General features: G+C 55.0%; 1 protein-coding gene across 2 annotated transcripts in view; it reads left to right on the forward strand.

Moving 5' to 3' along the window:
* The window catches only part of RASGRF1 (Ras protein specific guanine nucleotide releasing factor 1), a 93,319-nt gene extending 78,698 nt beyond the window's left edge, over positions 1 to 14,621 (forward strand). For both annotated transcript variants that reach the window (XM_072802199.1, XM_072802207.1), the window contains 4 exons: positions 3,659 to 3,738; positions 9,720 to 9,837; positions 10,845 to 10,913; positions 13,329 to 14,621. In XM_072802199.1, coding sequence (XP_072658300.1) covers positions 3,659 to 3,738; positions 9,720 to 9,837; positions 10,845 to 10,913; positions 13,329 to 13,421 — 360 coding nt within the window. In that variant the 3' untranslated portion in view covers positions 13,422 to 14,621. The remainder of the gene's footprint in view (positions 1 to 3,658; positions 3,739 to 9,719; positions 9,838 to 10,844; positions 10,914 to 13,328) is intronic.
* The last annotated feature ends 7,174 nt before the right edge of the window (positions 14,622 to 21,795 follow it).

Below are 21,795 nucleotides of genomic sequence, written 5' to 3' on the forward strand. Positions count from 1 at the left end.
ATATCACCTGGGACCAGTATTGGACCCACAAATGTGGCACTGGGACCCACAGGACTTAAATTCCCACTTGAATAATTAATACTCCAAAGCAGGAAGCGTTAAGACAGTGATTATTGGTCCCAATGCTGTTCTCCTTGAGTTGGGACAAAAAAGTGGTGGCTTCATGCAGACACCAGTCCAGATCTGCAGGGTTGTTGACAGTGGTGGGATGATCTCCCAAGTTCCTTCCCGGGATTCTAATTTCACCACCCCTTCTGGCCACCAGGGATAGTTGATGATCTCAAATGTGGGCTTGATCTTTATTCATTCAGAATGTGATTCTGAAATGTGGATTCTTCCTTGGGAATAAAGTTCCCTGCACAGTAGTCATGAGGGGGCATCTCTCCTAAGAGGAGCACACAGTGGGGCCATTGGGCCACCTCCCTAATGCATGTGTCAGGTGCCCCAACCCCAGCCTGCATGTGTGCAGGAGGCTGGATGGACGCCATCAAAGGGCAGAGTAAGTTTGACGACAGTGTCTGTGGTCCCACAGCTAGTGGGCTCTGTGGGGCCCAGGGTCTCCAGGGGTCCTGTCTCATCTAGACTGCTCTGGATTTGCATACCGAGTCCCCCTCAATGTTCTCTTTATTACCTGCTCTCCTACCATCCTCTTGCCAATGGCAGGTCACGATTCTGCACCCCCAGGCAGGCAGCACATCCATGAATTCCTCTTCCATAGATAAGCAACCAAACCCAGCAAGCCCTGGGATGCTGCCCTTCACCACATCTGTTCACTCTGGCCCAGATGGCAGCAGACTGCAGCGTGCTGTAGGGATGGCCCTGCTCCCAGCAAGCCTGGGCTTCTTGCTCTTACACACAAACATGCCAGGGCATGGACAGGGGACGGTGCCAGCTTGTCAGCGCTCCTGGAAAGAACAGAGGCTGGAGCTCTGGGGCTCAGGTCTGTGGGCACATCTGGCCATGTGTGAAACATGGTGCTGTGAACTCCAGAGGCCAGGGGCTGAGCCGGATGCTGTGGAACCCCCATGTCATCCAGGCTAACTTGACTTGCCAGGGCTCAGGCAGGGCTGTCCGTGGAGTCTGAGGGCCCATTCCAGGTCCACATCTTTCTTCTCCTGCCCCCAGACCAGCCACACTTCCCACCACTGGGGGTGCTCTGTAACTCTCTTGGCCTCGTTCTCCAGCATCACCCATGGTGCGGAGTTGGGAGGGAACCAGCTTGACTAGCCTGAAGTCTTCTGTTCTCTCTGGAGAGTGCAAATAGGGGGCAGTTAGAGGTGCAGAGGTGAGGCCTGGCCTGCATTCTCAGATGTCATTTAGGACCTGGGGCCACCAATCAGAGATGCCTTGGAAAGCACAGGCAGGCCTGCATGCTCTGTGGCCGGCTGGGCCCGGCCGGCTGCTCCCAGCCCTTCAGCAAGGCGCTGGGCATCTGCGCATCTACATGGTGCCCAGCCCACACCAGCCAGGGACTGGGCGCTGCCCCTCCACAGGTGTCCCATGAGATACTTGAGACCTACCAGAATGGCTCTGTTTCTGCCCGGAACATAGCCCCAGCAGCTGCTTGAATGGCCAAAGCTGGAAAGTATTGTGTCCGAGCCCAGGCAGGCCTGTGCAGGAGCCAAGCAGTCAGGTGGGGCCTGCTGGCTCTGTTTCCCTGTTCTTCCCCATCTCCTTTGAAAGGGGAACACCCTCCAGGAAGAATCAGAGGTGGCCCTCCACCGGCTGGTGCAGATGGCTTACGGGTCTGTGTGTCGCCTCCCTGGAGGATGGTTGCATTTTAGTAGAAGCAGAAGTCTCTCTTAGGCTGGCAGTCCTCTGCGGCCTCTCTGGGCGGGAGCGGCCTTGGCCATCAAGTGTTCTGTTCTTGGATGGGACGGGATGACCTGCAGGGTGCTCTGTCATCATCTTTGTCCTCGATACCACTTACAAGGCAGGCTCCCTGCTTGGTCTCTGGTTTCAGTGACCAATTCCGAGGACCCCTTATTTCTCTGCCCACCAGCAGAGATGCCCAAGACCCCAGGGGCTTGTGTCCCCTTGGGCACAAAAAGGATGGACACTCCTGTTCCCACCAGGAGATACTTGAGCTGCTTCAAGTTGGAACTCACTTCTTTAAGCAGCGGCTGGGAAAATTCTGTGGCCTCCCAGGCTTCACACCTCCTCCCCGGACAGAGCGCCACCCCAGAGGAGCACAGATGGGGAAGGAATCAAAGCATGCCCGTCTCAGAGCCACAGATTGGGGCCAAATGTATACCAAAACTCCACACAAATGAGAATGTCGTCCTAGGTTCTCATGACCACCGGCAGGGTGATATTTCCTCTGTGGGCCTCCTGAGCTAGCATCTGTGTGGCCCAGTCCTAGGATATGAATGATCATTGCCTTAGGGAATACCTGGGCCTTCACTCCCATTTTCTTTCTTTTTTTTTTTTTTTTTTTCACTCCCATTTTCTGACTGTGAAAGTGGAGGCCCAGCAATGTGAGAGGGGTGGTGTCTTGCCCGTGGCTCACAGAGGCTGCTTGCCACTCCCGCCAAGGCCCCAGGTCCAGGACTCTCAGCCTCCATCTGGCCTCAGGCCTCAGGTCATTCCTCCACAGGCAGGTGGGAGAGAGCGGCGAGGGGCAGCAGCTCAGGACAGTTAGCCAAGGGCAGCCATCTCGGGGGAAGCAGGACCCCGTGTCCTTGGCTGGGTGCCCCTTTCACTAGCTCCAGAATGCATGTGTGCTTTGAGCCGGGCTCGTCCAAACTGGGTGCTGACGCTTCTCGTCAGGAAGAGAGCGACCTGCACGGTGTGCTCGGCCAGCAGATCCCCTCGAGGAGTCACACAGTCTCTTCTCCCGTCACCATGAACACTCTGAGTCGTTTTCTGTGGTCAGATCTCTCAGAGGGACTCTGGCCCAGAGCTTAGGGGTGCTCTCGGCCCAGTGGCCGTGTCCCTTCCACGTGCGGGCACACAGCTGGCCTCTAGTGCTGTTTCTCGGCCACCATCTGGACTTTGGGGACAGGAACTGGAAAGCAGGGCTCACCGTCCACCTCAGTGATGCATACATGAGGGAACCAGGGCCACCGAGGCACAGGGGTTCCCCCCGCATTGCAGAGCCAGGCCCAGGGCAGCCCCCCGGGACACACACCTGCTCAGACAGATGCCAGTGTCCAGCCTGCCATGCAGCAGACAGGACCCTCGGCCCGGCCCTGCTCTTCCCCCTCGTGGCCTGTCCTCCTGGAGCATCAGCTCACCTGCATCTTCTTTCTTGATTCCTACATTTGCGGGGATCCTGGGATACACAGGTGAAGGTGGGTCCCTCGGCCACACCCCTGGGTTCAGGGCACAGGAAGGGCTTAACTCTGGAGGGGCTCCTTGCATGTGCCAGCCCCACCCCCGCCCCCTTGATGTCAGGGTGCGGGGTGTTTCCAGGGCCCAGAATCACCCCACGTCTGTTTCTGAAGGGTGTGTGCATGGTCACAGGCCCCCAAAATGAGGGCCTGTGTCTGCCTCTTCAGGAGGTGGGGGGTGAGGTTCCAGACCCTGGAGGTCCCCAAAAACGCCTACCTTCAGAATGGAGGTGGTTCTGGAGCCCCAGGCAGCCTGTGGAGTGTGGGCCGGTGCCTCGGGCCACGGTGCGTGCCGTGGGTTAGTAAATGCTTCTGATTCTTTCTAGACAAAAGCTTTGATTGATAAGCTCCAAAAGCTTGTATCATCAGAGGGCAGATTTAAGAATCTGAGAGAAGCTCTGAAAAAGTAAGTGTGTGTCATTTTGTCACCCCACTGTTTAAATCGTAGAACCACATTGCAGAGGCATTCACGGGCCGCATCCGGCTGGAGCAGGAGGTCTGTCTGTCTGTCTGTCCGTCCGTCAACCTGCGAGACCCCTAGGTACCCCCGACCTCCAGGGTGGGTCAGCTTTGTCCTCTATGACCGCCAGAGTCTTGGTGACATTTCCCGAGAGAGAGAAAGAGAGAAAGGGAGAAATTCACTGGTGTCCAGTGGGTCCAACAGCTGTGATGCCAGATGCCCCTCCTCTGACCTGCACATTCTCCCCACATTTCAGTATTTCTGATATCAGGATGTGCCTTGAAGTCAATGTGTTTATTTAATGATATTGTATTTCCTCTCTCAACTGAGAATTAGTCCTCAAAACAAGAGCACATTGTACAGAAAATGGCATCTTGGAAACAAAGAAAGGCAGTTTTTGCAACAGTTGCACCCTACCATTTGCAGAGCTCCACTAGCCACACCCTACTGTTTGCAGAGCTCTGGTAGCCACACCCCACTGTTTGCAGAGCTCCCTTAGCCACACCCTCCTGTTTGTAGAACTCCCGTAGCCCCCCTGTTTGCAGAGCTCCCTAGCCACACCCTACTGTTTGCAGAGCTCCCCTAGCCACACCCCACTGTTTGCAGACCTCCCCTAGCCACACCCCACTGTTTGCAGACCTCCCCTAGCCACAGCGCTGCACCCACATCAACCTGCCTATCATTTGCAGAGCCTCCCAGCCTCAGCCCTCTTGTCACTAGACCAGGATCATCCTGTGATGGGGCCTGTCTTGTGCCCTATAGGATGTTTAGCAGCATCCCCAGCCTCCACTCATGAGATGCTAGTGCTCCTTCCCCAGATTCTGACAACCAGAGCTGTCTCCAGACGTCCCGGGAATGCCCCTGGGAGGCAAAACCACCCCCACGGAGAACCACCACTGCAAGATACTCCCACCCCATTTCTGCAGACAAGGAACCCGAGGCACTAGTGGCCACAGTGACAGAGCCAGGCACTGGCCCAGAGCGGCCTGCAAGGCCAGAGCTCTGTGGTTTGCCGCGGGCCACTTCCCAAGAGGGTCTGGGCAAGCTCCCCCAGCACAGCAGTGCCTCAGCCCCTCACTACATGCAGTGTCCACCCACGCACAGGCAATGGCTTTGGTGTCCCCTCCCCCATGTTTGCTGTGTGAGGCCCCTCTGCACTGGTCTCTGTCCTCCTTCTGTGGGGAGAGCTGAGTCGGCCCCACCCTCACTCCCCTGTGCCCCTCCGGAGACCCTGAGCCACCCCTGGGTGCTGACTACTCAGAGGCCAAGAGCGCCTGTGCTGCCATCATGCCGATCACAGGGTCACTGCCCCTGGGGACAGGGCAGGCCAGCACCCCTGGCCACTGGCGGCAGCCCAGGTACTCCACTGACAGCCCATCCATGCCCCCTGCTGCCCCCACCACACCTGGTCCGTCCCTCACCAGCCCCTTGTATCATTGCCGTACTCATCCTCACTGTATTTGTCCTCAGACAGATGTCCCACCCATCTGTGCCATCTCTCTTGTGCCGGGGCTCCCCAGAGCTCCCCATGGGCTGTGCTTGTGGGGGGCTGCCCCACCGTGCATTTACCAACCTGCCATCTGCCCTGGGTGCCTCTCCATCTGCCTCTTTCCCATGGCTTCCTCGTCCACCGCCGCCCCTGTTCTGTCTTGGCCTCCATGCTGTGTCTCCTCTTCCCTGTGGGCCTGTCGCAGTGCCTCTGCTCCCTGCCACATGGGGCGGCGGGGTCTCCAGGCATTCTGGGGGTTGAGACCTTCATGTAAACCAGGTTCTTGCTTTATGGACACATGGGATAAACGTGTCCTGCATCCGTTCTCCAGAGGCGCTGTGGTTTTCCCATAGAGCTGGGCATGCGAACCCCTGGGGGTCTGCCTCACCAGGTGGGGGACAGTGACCAGAGGGAAGGAGGTGGCCATCTGTGGGCACAGCTGGTGACCTGCCTGGACAAAGAGTCCATGCTGAGCCTTACCATGTGGGTCTCAGCCCCATCACGGGCCCCAAGCCTTCATACAGCCCATCATTGAAATGTTTTTCACCCAGGCTAGTCAACAGCCAAGACTTCACCCCTGCATCCTACCCCTATTCCCCGAAGCCACCCTCTTCAATGCCCCTGGGCCCGCCTATAGCACTGGCTGCATGCCCAGACACCCTGAGTATGACTTCATCCACCCTTCCCATTCCCCAAACCCACAGCCCTGAGAAGCCCATGAGACCATCCCCTCCTGTCCACCTGCCAGCCATCAGAGCCTCCGAGCAACAGAATTTAGCTGAGATCTAAATTCTTCAGTAACATTTGGTCACCGGCCCTTTTGGGGTCAGTTCTGGTTTTGCCCACCCGCCCAGCCTCATCCTAACCCAGCACACATTTGCATGTCTGCACACTGGCCGCAGTTTGAATAGGAAGCCCTCCATTTGGAGGAACATGGGGCCAGGCTACTGCCATAAAGCCAGGTCCCTCAGCTGCCTGAAGTGAAGGACAGGACCAGCCATGGGGAGCCAGTCAGCTAGCTGACCGCCAGCCCATCCCCAGACCCCCTGCGCAGGAGTGAAAATCCACCCCTGTGTGGATGTGAGGAGTCAGGGGCTCCAACATACCAAATACCTCTTTCCACCTGCATTCTCTGCCTGTGACCACACAGCAAAGCCCCGTCTCCCGCTAACGAGACAACGGAGCAGTCAGTGTCCAGGTGGCCAAAACCAAGATTGGACTCTGAGCCCCACCCCCCTCCTGCCCCACGGCAGTCTTTTCCCCAAAATCTGAGTACCCGATTTCCTTGCACCACGTGCCAGAAGCTTGGACCCTAGCCCTGGCGGTGATGGCCCACCCAGCCCAGCCTTAGTGCCCCTCACACCCTCCCTGGAAAGAAGAGATCCCAGCCAGAGGCAGCGGAAGGTATGAGAGTGGCCCGTCCCTCTACTGGGTGGGACAGAGCGGAGAGAAGGGAGAGGTGACCACTGAGTGGAAGCCCACCAGGCAGCCACGTCTGACTTCAAGTTGCTGGTACCACATGATCCCTGTCGTCCAGCCTGACGTCATCAGAAATTTCTTGGTAGAAAGAAACATCAAGTTGGGGACCCCAGGCAAGCATAGGCAGGTGAGGCCTGGGTGCCAGTGTCTTCCAGGCAGCATCATGCCACATCCAGGCACTGCCCAGAAAACCAGAGGCAGTGATTAGGATGGAGAATGGGGCTCTTTTCTCTCTTTTCCCTAAGACACCAGATACGGGCATGTGAGGCATCTGTCAGAAGAGGGAGCAACCCCATATCAGCTCTTTTGGATAGGCCATGGTCCAGGGCAAGACCCTCCCTCCCCAAGGCGGCCCAGGGTACCCACAGGGAAGGGTCAGAGCCAGCCAGACATTGGGTGTTTAGCCTACAAGGAGACCTCTGCATGCTTCCCTTGTCATTCGGGTGCTCCCCACGGTCAGTCCCCACACAGTGGCACCCGTTTGGGACCCTCCATCAGCCCTCTCCTCCCCACACGGCCCCCATCCGCCACCCCCACACATCCACCGGCACAGCTCTGGGTTTCGGTTGGTTGGTTATGTGTCTGAATTTGCTGTGCATGCGTGTGTGCGCATGTTCATGTGATTGAATTAACCACCTCACTAGGAAGGCAGTGAACAGGGACAGAGCAGTAATGGGGCTGGTGATGCCACCTGCAAGTGACTACTTTGCACGTCCACCGTGTTTCCCATGAGCCTCCATAGACAGGTCAGGAGAGGAACCCCTGATCTTCCCACCACTCTGGGCCCTTGGACACCCCATAAGACCTCCAGGAACACTCTGCATGTTCGGTCCCTGTGGCCACGTGGCCTCCCTCCCCACTCCTTCCTGGACCAGAGATCCTCCCCGGCCCCTGGTTACTGAGTCACCATCAGGTGTGGAGCTGGCAGGGGGAGCAGGCAAGCCCCGCTCAGAGACAGCTGGCCAGCCAGCTGCCACCAGCTGCAGCTCCAGAGCTACTTCTCCATCTTTGAACCGTGTCTCCATCCACCCTGAGCCTGTGCCTCAGACTCACAGGATGACAGGCGGGATGTGGAAAGTCATATACTGTGTGGTTCAGCGGGACCCAGATTGCCCTGCCAGTGACCCGTGTGAGTTTTGCTGAGTTTTTTAATCACAACCCACAGTATGCATGAAATGCATAGACATAAAAGAGGAACAAAAACCTCACTGAGCAATGTATACTTCTGGTCCATGCAATGAGCTCAGATGTTCTCTTTTATTCTACTTCTCGGTTTGGTTTTTTCCATTTTTTAAAAAATCTGATCAACACTTCTAAATTATTTTCAACACTCAAGAAAGAGTCAAGACTACAGTTCAAAATTTTATTTATTTATTATAGTCACAGAGAGAGAGAGAGAGGCAGAGACACAGGCAGAGGGAGAAGCAGGCTCCATGCACCGGGAGCCCGATGTGGGATTCGATGCCGGGTCTCCAGGATCGCGCCCTGGGCCAAAGGCAGGCGCCAAACCGCTGCACCACCCAGGGATCCCAAGACTACAGTTCAGAAAACGATTCTGTCCCGGTCTCCCTAGCTGCCATATCCGAGCCCCAGCTGCATTTACGTTCACGTAGCAGTCTCCTTATAAGTGACTCATGTTTTCCCCAAGATGAATGTAAATAAGAAGGAAAACTTTGTCAGGACAGTAAATGGAAAGCCACCTTACTTGCCATAATACAAAGTTACCACCATAAACAGATAGAAGGTCACTGAATTTTGGTCGGGATCCTGGTATTTGCCAACACTCTGATCCCGAGACCTGTTGCTATTTGTTTAAAAAGAAAGAAGTGAGGGCAGAGAATTGCCAAAGCTGTGAGACCACCAGACGGAAATGCAGTGCTTCTTACCGTAGGAACAACAGTATTTAATGTAGTGTAAGCACGTCACCAAAACTGCCTTGCAACCCGCTCCACTGTGTGAGCGAGCCTCAGGCCTGGGGGACCGGCCGGGGTCCCACAGCTAGCAGGCAAGGGCCCCCCATCTCCCTGCCTCACCTGCCTCTAGGGTGGCAGGTTGCCACGTGGCCCCCAGGAGACGAAGGGCCAATGGTGTGGGAACAGAGGTCACCTGCACCTGCAAGTCCATGCACAGAGCCCCCTGCACCTTCGTGCTGAGCTGAGAGGAGGCCGCGGACCCTGAGGGCACTCCCTGGAGCTCTTCCAGAGCATAGTGGCCGCTGGACCCATTGCAAAACCAGCCCCTTTCCCTGACCCTACCCAGAGGCTCCAGAAGACGCCACTGTAGAACCGGAACTGAAGCCCTTGCTTCAGAGCCACAAATCAGAGCTGTGGTCTGTCACTCCTGGGTCCCATCTCCCCCAACATGCTACCCCCTAAAAAGTCACCCATCATGGACATTGTCGCCACCCCCTGCCTAGAAGCCCCTTGCAGGAGGGTGATCTCAGAGGGCCAGGTCTCCTGCTCTGGCTCCCCGGTGCTTGGGTGGCCAGCGGCTCCTGACACAGGGGCCAAGGTCTCAAGGAGCAGAAGGACGTGGGCGGCTGGATTCCATGCTGGTGGAACAGGGTGGGGGCTGCAGAATCCTCCAGGAGGTGACTGAGCAGGACTGGATGGGGAGTCACAGGAGAGACAGGGTCAGGGGCTGGGAGGGCGCCAGGGGCAGAGCCCGAAGGCTGCATCTGGGACAGAGCGGAGGGGACCGGGAGGGCTTTCTGGCCCGGGGAGGGTGGGCACCGTGGGTGGAGAGGTCCCAGGCCCCACGGGCACTGTGTCACCCCGTCACCCTGGGACTGAGCCTCAGAGCCAGTGGACAATCCCAGGCCTGAGAGTTACCATTATTCTCAGGGAAGAGAAACCCTTTGCCTCCAGCAAAGCAAAAGACTCAGGCAGGGTGTTCTGTTTGTAGTAGAGGCTCGTGTTTTTAAATGAAAACGTTTTGTTTCATGCCATTTGCTTCAAAGTTGTGATCCACCCTGTGTCCCTTACCTGGGGATGTACCTCACCGACCTGGCCTTCATCGAGGAGGGGACACCCAATTACACGGAGGATGGCCTGGTCAACTTCTCCAAGATGAGAATGGTGAGTTTCCCCGGGCAGTGGGGGCAGCAGAGCCCAGACCCGAGTCCCAGAACCAGCAGGCCTGCTCCACGTGTGCGCCGAAGCCTGGATCTGGCTCCCCCAGCCGGGGCCGTGGTTCCCCCAGTGAGACCTGTTCCCTCCCACCCCCATGAGACCCATGCCCCCCGACCCTGGCAAGGGCCATGGCTCCCGCAGTAAGAGCTGTGTCCCCCCACCCCACCCTCCTGCTGCAAGGGCCGTGGCTCCCCCCGGGAGTTGACTGCATCGGGCAGCCCCTGCCGAGCCCGCCTTCCTGCACAACCTCAAATGATGCACACAGGCCGAGGGGTGGGTGCTTCTGGAACAGTATGCCCCGCCTCACAGGGAAGCAACCTGAGGCTGGGAGGGGTCAGGGACACCCCCTCCACACAGTTACCCTACAGGTGAAGGGCAGAGCACCTTATGTGCACCCCTTCTTTTACTGTCTCTATGACACTTGCTTCTTGTGGCCCAACAAAATCATCAATGCAGCATCCCCCAGCACTAGCGAGAGGTTTCTAATTTTCCCAGAGAGACCTGGGGCTGTAAGGGGAGCAGGGGCCTGAGTTCTAGCTACCCCGTCTACCTTCTCGCTGGACCTGGGGTCAGGGCTGTGTGACGGGCTCCCCACAAGTGCCTCTTTGTGGAATGAAAGCTTGCTGACAGGTTGGGGCCCCTTCGCGGGGTGCCTGTGCACAACATAGCAGGCGCCTTGACTTTTGCAGGGAGGTAAGGGCTGCTTTGGGCTGTTGGTCAGCCTGCCCCACTGACAGAATGATGCGGTTTCTCTCGAATAATTGACCTGTAGATTTTTGATGAGTATTGCCCTGGGAGCAGTTTGAGCAGAAACCACGAGCCTTGGTGGGGCTTCCCAGGAGGCGGCTTCAGGGTCGGCTGTCGATGCCCCTTCTGTGCTGCAAAGTGGAGGGGCTTGGGGGGGGGGCACCAAGAGAGCAAACTCTCTTCTTAAACTCCCCTCCTTCTCACAGATATCTCATATTATCCGAGAGATCCGCCAGTTTCAACAAACTGCGTATAAAATAGAACACCAAGTGAAGGTAAGCCGCCAGTGCTCCGACCCTTGGGCTCTCACACAGGTGCTCTGTCTGGACCATCCTCTTCCTCCCTCATCCCTTCACATCTACCCACTCCCTTTCTCTCTCTGGCTCCCCTGGGCTCAAAGGCCAACTCCTCCAGGAAGCCCTCCCTCTCTCCTCCCCCCCTCCCCCCGCCACCAGTGAGTTCTCCCAGCTTCAGGCAGCAGGTGTGAACCTTGTCACCTGCCCTTGGATGGTGGAGGATTACATCTAATCCTCCACCAAGACAAGGGACGCCGCATTTTCAACATCTTTTTGTAAAGCAATATGCTCCCTGGTTACAAAGTTCGCAATTGGGAAAAATCCCCCAGCCACCAGGTCCCCACCAGAAGCAGGGGATCCCCATCTCTGTGCAAACAGCACGGCCCAACGTACTCACTTTGAGGTAGCACAGGCTACCTTGTTGCAGGAGGGTGTGGACACCACGGGGGCCCCGCAGGTGAGACCGGCTCCAGGAGGTGGGGAGGGCCCACCTGAGGATGGCCACAGGGAGCAGCAGCAGACAGGCCCCAAGCAGGTGAGCCTGGGCTCCTGGAAGCTTCCGGAACCTTGTCCTGAGGACCATGGGAAGCCAGGAAAGAAGATTACAGAACTGGTTTAACTTGTATTTGTAAAGACAGTGGCTGTGTGGAGGGTGGTCAGCATGCTGGTCTCACTTTGCTCTTGAAACCGCATGCCCCATTTCATGGACAAAGTAACTGAGACCTGCTGACCCAAACTCTGGCTCCTGATCCTATGACCTCTCCTCCGCGCAGACATCCATCCCCTCTGTCCCACCTCTCTGCCTTCCTGCTCAGGGTTCACTCAGTGTCCAGCCCCAGACAGATCCCCAAGCACCCCAGAAAAGCAAGCTCTTACTTTTGTTTTGTAGCAGATTTGCCTGTAAGAATCTGTTTTTGAGAAAAACCAACAGGTTACCGATTGGGCCCCTTGCCCCTGGTCTTCGCTCATTCTGCCATTCAGCGTGCTACGTGTCAGGCGTGGGATCAGGCCTGGGGCCCTCCTCCTGGAGCTCCACCTCGAGCTTGGATGGGAGGCACATGGAAAAGTGGCCACCTCACAGGGGTGCTGTTTGCTGACCATCTCCCCTAAAGCAAAGCTGCTCAGGGGGCTTGATCTTGAGCTTGCTCATCATGAAGAAGACGAGCTCGTCCATATGCTGGAGTTCGGGGGGCTTGAGGTGGAGATTTATGAGTTCTAGGAAGGGGTGTTGGCAAGAGGTGGCCAGCTGGGCCTGGAAGACCAGCAGCTCATCTGGACTGTGATGTGGGGGTCACTTCCTGGACACGCTGGTGGGACCCCTGAGCTGGACACTATCATCACTTTGTCTGCAACTAAGAGCCAAGGTGTTGGCAGCTCCCAGCCCCGCAGTAGCATGCTAGAGGCTCCAGCAGCAAGACGTGCACCCAACACCTGATTTTGCTCTAGCCGCCATCCGAAGATCCCCAAACGTGTGTTTTCTCTTCTGCCCTGGGTTTCTGCGCAAAAATATGAACCTTTGGTTCCAAACAGCTCACAAATGAGTGAGCCTTATAAAGACACCTGGCATAGCTGGTGCCTCCTGGGAGGGATGCTCGGGCTCGGGCTCCTCCATGTGCATTTAATTGTAGGAACCCAGAAGGTGATGTGGGGGAAGGAGGGAAGAATGAGTCAAGTCGAGCCATGGGTCCTCCTGATTGTCCACCCCAAGATCGTGCCCCGGAGTGAGCCATGCAAGGCCAGAAGGGGAGGCCCAGCCCATTTCTGCTTTCCTCCCTTGGGCTGAGCGTCACTCAGCACTCTGTCGGCCTCAGGTTAAATCTATCTTTCCAACATAAAGGAGACAGTGAAAGAACATATAAACCCCCAGATCACCCACCACTTGGATTCTATACTTGACATGTTAGATTTTTTTCTTTTCAAAAGAGGAGCCCAGAATAGGGGCACCCAGGGGTTTCAATCAGTGAAGCTCTGCCTTTGGTTCAGGTCATGATCCTGAGTTCCTGAGATCGAGTCCCTCATCAGGCTCCCCAGTCAGTGGAGAGCCTGCTACTCCCTCTCCTGCTCCCCCTATTCATACTCTCTCTCTCTCTCTCTCTCTCTCTCTCTCTCTGTGTGTGTCAAACAAATAAATAAAGGCCCCCAAAAAGGCCCCAAATACTCCATCTAGTGCTCCACCAAAGATAAGGCAGTGGAGGGTCAGGCTGACCGCCTGTGATTTAATATTACCAACAGGACGATATTTACGGTCATAAGGAGATGCGTGAAGACAAAACGCAGCATGAGGCGGGTCTGCGTCGTGCACCAGGCTGGCCACCCTTCGGGGGGCCTGCTTCTGGGTCAGATGCCACAAACACCCCATAGCCCTACTGCTTCTTCTCCTGTCTCTCCCCCCAGGTGACCCAGTACCTGCTGGACCGGTCTTTTGTGATGGATGAGGAAAGCCTCTACGAGTCCTCCCTCCGAATGGAGCCAAAACTGCCCACCTGAAGCCGCCGGCCCAGACCCGCTGCCCCACGGACATGCGCTGTGTGATGTTGTACATAGTTGTCTGGTTCCTGGATCTTCCTCCTTAGTATGTGCTTCTCCAAGAACACAGTCCGTTCTCGTTCTTAGATTCCTCTAGAAGCGGACCAGGAGCCTCGGCTCCGTTTCAGACGCCCCCCTGACTCCCGCAGAGCCTGGTTCCTTCCCACGACGTCCTCATCTTCCCGGCCCCTCAGCCTCTCGGAACGGGGGACAGAGCCCACGCAGACGCCAGCCTGGGCCTCATCCTGCTTCTGGCGCGCCCCGGCCCAGGCCCCCAGGCCGCGTGCCCCCCCACCCCGGGGCGTCCTCCCAGCATGTTCCATGTAGTTGTTATAACTGGGGGGTGGGGGGAGGCGGGAGGGGACCGCACCCTGAAGTCCAGTCATCCACAGATCTTCCCGCTGACGGTGATGCCAATTTCCAAAGCAGCTTTTTCAGCCAAAATCCCAGGGGTCCACACTCCCCGTCTCCCAGTAACCCGGACGGAGGGGAGTCCTCTCCACTGAGAACCATGCCCCGCGACACCAGCGCCGCCACCTCGTGCAGACACCACGTGCTCCTTGCTCTAGGAATCACACCAGGTAGCATGAGTAGCCGCCTCCGTGAACCCGGACGAGGCCCTGGAGCATCCCACGGGACACGGAGTCACCACACAAGGTCGCGTCGGCTTCTGCCGACCGCTGCCCGGCATTCACTGCAAGTCGGGGACGCAGAACATGTCACTTCTCCTCTTCTAGCTGCCTAACGGTTACTCCAAGCTTACGTTGAGATGCTCTGAGTCTGTATGCTTCGTGAAAATAGTACCACACCGTAGAACTAGGAAACCAATAACCGAGTGTTTTTATTGCATATACTGTAGTCCTGTCTGAACGCCTTCTAGCAGGAATATAGTACCGTAGTGCTTATTCTGTGAATATTACCATCGATTTTTTACATTGTACAGTAGAGAGAACGCGGGTTAACTCTGAAGCGGCAGGCATGCTCCACGACGACAGACAACTTTTGCTGTAAGCAATACCTAGTGGTATGAGAATTCTATTTCAAGTCCTAAAAATATTTCAACTTACAGCTTGTTTGGAAAAAAAGAAATTTCCATTTTTGTAAAAATATATGTTTCCTGATTACCTCTTGCTAAATAAATCTCTTCTATCTCAGGGTGAACAGTGAGTTTTGACGGGTTTCATTCGTTCACTCAAGGCATATCTGAGGAGCCCCTGGTTCTTCCCAGACTCTGGGCTGGGACCAGAGATCCAGAGTGACAAGGACACAAACTCTGCCCTTGGGGACTCACGGTCTGATAAGGGAGACTGAGCCGGGCATCTGCTGCCCCGTGACACGTTACGCCAAGGCTTAGTGGCTTGAATGAGTTTGTGTTGTTTCAGAGTCTTGGGGGGGGGGGAGGTCGATGACAGGGCTCTGCCAAGGTCACGGTCACAGCAGGTGGGGCTGGTGGGGCTTCCAGGATGGCCCTCTGAGTAGCTGGAAGGTGACATTGGTGGGCACTGAGCTGGGGCTGTCCCCCCTCCCCCAGCACCCTCACCAGGCCTCTCGAGTGGGGCGTGAGCTCCTCAAGGTGGCAGCTGGTCCTGAGAGCCACCTTCCAAGAGGCTTGGGTAACAGCTTCAAGGCTACTTATGACCCAGCCTCAGACTTCCCACAACATCGTGTGGATCCAGCATGTCACCAAGCCCTGCCAGGTCATGACAGGCTGGGGAGCCAGCAGCTGGGACTCACAGCATCTTCATTACTCTAGAGACAGAGCCCATGAGCCCTACTATCACTGGGTAGGGCAGGCGGTGCCCTGCGGACCCGGGGAGGAGAAGGCATATCATGAAGGATGGGAGGGAGCCCCACAGAGATGCCAGGACAGGGATAAGCAAGGGTGACAGGTCACGCAGAAACCAGTAAGTGCCCAGACACCCAAGAAAGAGGCCACTTGTTCAGGATCGGCTAGCTTGAGTGGGCAACAGAAATCCAGTGAGAAGGGGGACATAGGGTTATAGGAGCCCGGAGATACGCATTTGCAGAGGGGAGGCAGCTCCCATTGGGCCTGCAGAGGACACACGGCCACCAGTGAAGCCCGCAGCGCCCAGGGGAGGGTGAGTGGGAATACACCGTGAAGGAAGAGTCTGAGTCCCGCACACCCCTGACCTTCTGGTGAGCCCAGCCAAGTCGCTCAACCTCTCTGAGCCTTGACTTCTTAGTCTGAGAAATGAGGTTGAGAATATTTCACCGCAGAATAGAATTAAACGAGTAACCCTTAGTGCTTAGCACAAAATGAACAGCTAACGGGGGAACGGGCGTGTTTTGAGGTTCACATGAGGGCATGGGGGAAGTCTTCTTTAAGGCAAAGCCACCTGCTGTTACTCCTTCCAGCAGGCTTTGAAGGCCTTGCCAGGCTCCATGGGCCTTGCCTGCTGGGGCGTCCAAGACAGGGATGGCCTGGCCCTTGCCCGCCATGGGCAGTCTGTGAGCTCCATGCACTCCTCCATCTGCTCCCGACAGGAAGGAGCTGGTGGTAGCAGTGCTCTCCCCAGGGGACATCTAGGGGTTGTCACGGTTGGTCAGGGAGGTGGGGATGCAGCTCAGCTCACAAGGTTCACCCCTCAGCCAGACTCCCCGGTTCAAATCCCCACACCACCACTTACCAGCGTATAACTTTAGGCAAGTTATGTAACCCTTCTATGCCTCAATTTCTCCTGTAAACCACGGATGGCAATACTCCCTGTCCTGCAGGGTTGCCGTGGAGATTCAGTGAGATGATTAGCACGAGGCAAGCACCTGACGACCTCCAGCTGCTTCAGGAAATCTTTACGGAATGCTTGAGCTCCGTGGACTCATGTATGAACAATGCCATCAGGGTCCCTGCCCCCAAGGCTCCCATGCTGCTGGGCAGCAGGCAAGGGACACATCTTGGAAATGCCCAAGGCAGGGTGGTAACCGCCATGAGGACTACCAGGCAGGGTGGTGGTCTGGAGGCCAAGATGCCTGACCTGACCTGACCTGACTTGGAAACCCAAGACCACGATGTCACGGTCACAGCAGCCACGAGGTCACCACTCCCGTGAGTGCAGGCTCTTGGGGCCAGGGGAGGTGCTGGGCAGTTCTCAGAGCTGTTTTGGGGCAAGATGACAGTGAGGCCAGAGGAACACCCCCCTCCCAGGTGTCAGATTTAAGGGGCTACCAAAAATCTCTGTAATAAAGATAACATCCTAATGGTTTTTAAAAGTCAAAATTGATATAAGCATCCGTGTGATGAACAGTCTAAGCATTTGTGATGCAAACAGGGTCAATATCCCTGGTGTTCCCTTTGGTCCCAGGCTCCCATGGGGCCACTCTGGCCTCGTGCCACTCAATACAGGTGAGCAGGTGAGCCTCCCTGCTTGTCTGTGTTTGGCCGGCTGATTTGGAGGGTGTCTCCCGCCCCCAGCTCCTCAAGGAAGTTTTGTAAGGTCAGTTCACAAGAGCACAGCCGCCCTGGTCTCCGGTGTAAGTGGGTTTCACGGAGGCTAGTGGAGCTGCCTGCGGGCCTGCCTGCCCGTGCCGGCTTCTCCTCCCACCCTGTGATTCAAGACCACAGTCTCTCCCCCAGCAGTAGCCCTGCAGGGGCCCCGATGGCTGTGGGGGCAGGTGGTTATTGTCACAGGATGGGATGGTGCCGCCCAGACCCACCCACGCTCCATGCATTCATCAGACTCCCACGTGCGCATACCTGGCAAGCGGCACCCACCCTGTTCCTGACCTCCTAGACCTCCTGACCCAGCTGCAGACTGGATGCCCTTGCAGCCAACACCCCGCAGGTTTCTAGCTACAGCCACACTGCCCTCCTAGAGGACTGTCATCTAGGAGCCATCTGGGGGGTCCCCAACTGCCACCTCAAACGCAACCGGACCAAATAGATCATCAGCTTCCCAGTACACCTGGGCCTTCTCAGCAACCCATCTGGGTGTGCCAGCCAGAAACCCAGCGGGTCACCTTTGACTCCCACCTGCCATGTGTCATGGTTCCCATCCTTGTTCACCTCCTAATTACCTTCCCAGGCAGATGGTAGCCCGTCCCCGCCCCTGCCAGCACCCCAGGACCCACAGGACCCCTGCACTCTTTAAAACTGCTGAGAACTCTAGGGGCACCTGGGGGGCTCAGGCAGTGAGGGGTCTGCCTTTGGGTCAGGTCATAACCCCGGAGTCCTGGGATCAGGTCCCGTGTCGGGATCCCTGCTCAGCAGGGCATCTGCTTCTCCCTCTCCCTCTGCCTCCCCACCCTGCTCACTCGGTCACTTCCTCTCTCTCTCAAATAAATATCTTTTAAAAAACCTGTTAAGAATGTCCCCCAAGGGCAGCCCCGGTGGCGCAGCGGTTTAGCGCCGCCTGCAGCCCGGGGTGTGATCCTGGAGACCGGGGATCGAGTCCCACATCGGGCTTCCTGCATGGAGCCTGCTTCTCCCTCTGCCTGTGTCTCTGCCTCTCTCTCGCTCTCTCTGAATGAATAAATAAATAAATCTTAAAAAAAAAGAACGCCCCCCCAAAATCCTGAAATCATGACCTGAGCCAGAGGTAGACAGACACCCAACTAACTGAGCCACCAGGGTGCCCCTAAATAAAAATTTAAAGAAAAGGAAAAAAAAAGTACAAAGAACCTCTTTCTAGGCAAGGTGACATTGACAGGTTTTGGGGATCAGAACCTGATATCTTTGGGGGAACATTATCCTGCCCTCCAAAATTTCTGTCTCCCTCAATTACTGAAACACATACAACTGCCCACAACATAGCAGATGCTCTGTCATTTCTCTAGCCAAGTGTATTGTATTCTATAGTGTTTTTCATGATATGTTCATAATGTAATAACAATGTGCTGAACTGTTCTAACGTCTAAACAAAGTAGCTTTATAGGACAGTTCTCTTACGTAAATGGAAACGTGATTTAATGAAACGACATTTTATGAGCAGGGAGTATTTTGTGTAAATCAAATGGCTCTTTTGTGCTCAGTGGTAAGCATCACTAAGTGTGTCTCTCTTGCTAATACAGGGGTATCATTATCATCTAAATCATACAATTCAACTTGAAATTTAAGCTGAAATATTGTTGAGATACAAGCATGACCTTTGCATCCACTCATTACTGTTTTTTTTTTTTTTTTCAAATGACATGACACTCAGAAAAATTTAACAGGATCTTATGTTTTCAACCGGCTAAATAAACTGTAAGTAATGGACAGACCCAGTTCTTTTTTTGTTTTGTTTTGTTTTGTTTTGTTTAAGATTTTATTTATTCATGAGAGACACAGAGACAGAGGCAGAGACACAGGCAGAGGGAGAAGCAGGCTCCCCACAAGGAGCCCCAGGACCCCAGGATCATGACCTGAACCAAAGGCAGATGCTCAACGAAAGAGCCACCCAGGTACCCCATAAATAGCCTATTTTTAAATGAAATATCACAGAATGATCTTCAATGATTATTAAATGATTATTAAATTGAAAAGAATGAAAATTCTTTAATGAAAGAACTTTTAAAAATAATAATTCAGGGCAGCCCTGGTGGCTCAGCAGTTTAGCACAGCCTTCAGCCCGGGGGCTGATCCTGGAGACCCGGGATCAAGTCCCATGTCCGGCTCCCTGCTCAGTGAGGAGTCTGCTTCTCCCTCTCCCTCTGCCTCTCCTCCTGCTATGTTCTCTCTCTCTCTCTCAAAATGAACAAAATATTTAAAATATATATAGAAATATTTATATAAGTAAATAAATAGGAGCCCAGGCCCACAGGCCCCCCAACTGCGGCCTCTGAGACCTGAACAGAGGAACCAGGCTCGCACCAGAGGGCTGACCTCTGAGCGCTGACCTCCATAATGTGAGCTGATGGTTTTCAAGCCCGTGAGATCGTGGTCATTTGTTGTAGCAGCAACAGAGTGAGCACCGTGCCCTGCCCGCCTGCCCCGTTCTGTGAGTCCCCACGCGAAGGGCGTCGTCAGCCGCCTTGCACAGGGGAGGAGCCCAGACTGTCACAGGGCAAGTGGCAGCCACGGTTGCTGGGTTAGTGTGAGAGCCAGCTCTGCGGTCAGGTGTCAGGTCGGGTCTGCTGGTCTGAGAGCCACGTGCTCTGCACCCACCCTCTCCACCCACCCTCTCCTTGCGTCCCTCCCCTGGAGCACTCTGCTGGGAGCAGCATCCTGCATGCCCCTCCCCCCTCCCAACCCCCACCCTTTTCAGCGTCCCTCTGTCCCTCTGGGATGACTTTTAACTTTCTCTAGCCAGGAGTTCCATCTGTCTCATCTCAGGCTGACCCTGTCTATGCCACAGACCTGGGTCTCCTCTCCACCGCGGGACCCTACGTAGGGAGAGCGCCTGGTGTCTCCCGCCTCTCCCAGAACACCTGACCCACCGACTGCTCCAAAGTCTGGTCTGCTTCAAAGGGAGCTGCCAGAAAGAGAACAAAAAGAGAGAAAGCAGACCCCTCAGCATTAGGAACCCTCCACCTCAGAGGACATCATTGAGAAAGCCGGGCAGCCTACAGAACGGGGAAATATTTTTGCAAATCATGTATCTAATAAGAGCTTAGTATCCAGAATATATAAAACACTCTTACACCTCAACAAAAAGACAACAAATCCTCCATTTTAAAAACGAAGGAGGGATCCCTGGGTGGCGCAGCGGTTTGGCGCCTGCCTTTGGCCCAGGGCGCGATCCTGGAGACCCGGATGGAATCCCACATCGGGCTCCTGGTGCATGGAGCCTGCTTCTCCCTCTGCCTGTGTCTCTGCCTCTCTCTCTCTCTCTCTCTCTCTCTCTCTGTGACTACCATAAATAAAAATAAATTAATTAAAAAATAAAAATAAAAAAAATAAAAACGAAGGAAAAAAAAAACAAAGGAAAAAAATAAAATAAAAATAAAAACAGTCAAAGGAGCTGCGTGGATATCTTTCCAAAGATGGACAGACGGCCAACAAGCACAGGAGAAGCTGTTCAACGTTAGTCACGCTGCTGGAGAAGTGGAGACCCGCGCTCCCTGCCGGGGGCCTGAGACACCGCGACATCTGCCGGACACAGTCAGCAGGTGCTCAGCAAGAGAAGCCCGGGGCTCCCTCGGGATCTGGCGATGCCCCAACCAGGGGTCTCCCCACGAGGGAAAACACACGCTCACACAGAGACGTGTGTGTGCATGTTCACTGCAGCCACAACCGTAATAACCAAGACGTGCAAAGAGCCCAAGTGTTCACCAGCAGATGAGTGAATATCCAACATGTGCATCTCCATGCCATGGACTGTTACTCAACCTTAAACAAAAATTGGGACACCTGGCTGGCTCAGTTGGTAGAGCGTGGGACTCGTGGTTTCGGGTCAGGTCATGATCTCAGGGTCATGGGATTGAGTCCCATGTGAGGCTCTGACTCCGTGGCATCCACATGAGATTCTCTCTCCCTCCTCACCCCTTACATCTCTCTCTCTCTCCCTCTCTCTCTCAGAAGAATAAAATATAAAATAAAATAAAATAAATAAAATAAAATAAAATAAATAAAATAAAATACACTGATAGGTGCTGCAATTTGTGTGAACCTCAAAAACATGATGCCAAGAAGCCAGACACAAAAGGTCACATGGTGTGATTCCTTTTATGTAAAGTGTCCAGAACAGGCAAATCCTCAGACAGAAAACAGATTAGTGGCTTCGGGGAAGGGTGGGGGGGGGGCATCTGGGTTGGAGGAATGAGGAGTGGTTTCTTCCTGGGTGTGGGCTGTTCCATGGGGATGATGAAGTTTTGAAACCAGACGGAAGTGGTGGTTGCACAACACCGCCAGCGTACTAAGTGCCACTCAGCTGTACACTTTAAAATGGTTCATTTCATTTTATTTGAATCTCAGTTCAAAGGAGAGAGAGAGAGAGAGATGGGGCGCGTGGCTGGCTTGGTTGGGAAAGCACGTGGCTCTTCATCTCAGAGTCATGAGTTCAAGCCCCACATTGGGCATGGAGCCTACTTAAAATTAAAAAAAAATAAAAAGAGAGAACTGAATGTAGTTGTCCACTGAGAAGCACTCCAGTTGTGATCACAAGTGCTTTAGATTGGTTAGTGGCGTGCCTCTGCGTGGACACCTTAAAATGGTGGGCTGTGTGCTCCCTAGATGTTGGGCAGTTGGAAGATGCAGTGAGAGAGAGAGAGAGAGAGAGAGAGGTTTCGTCAGAGATTGCTTCTCAGAGGAAGTGTCTCAAATGGGGCCCTCACAGGGCAGGAATGCAAGGTGTCTGGCTGAGAGAAGAGGAAGGGCTGGGGGTGAGACCAGGAAGGGTCTGGGTGACATCTGGCGGGGCCCTGGGGACCATGCAGGGGCAGAGGAGGAGGTCGGCGGGGC

The sequence above is a fragment of the Canis lupus genome, chromosome 2 (assembly GCF_048164855.1).
Source record: "Canis lupus baileyi chromosome 2, mCanLup2.hap1, whole genome shotgun sequence".
In the NCBI taxonomy this organism is placed as follows: Eukaryota; Metazoa; Chordata; class Mammalia; order Carnivora; family Canidae; genus Canis; species Canis lupus.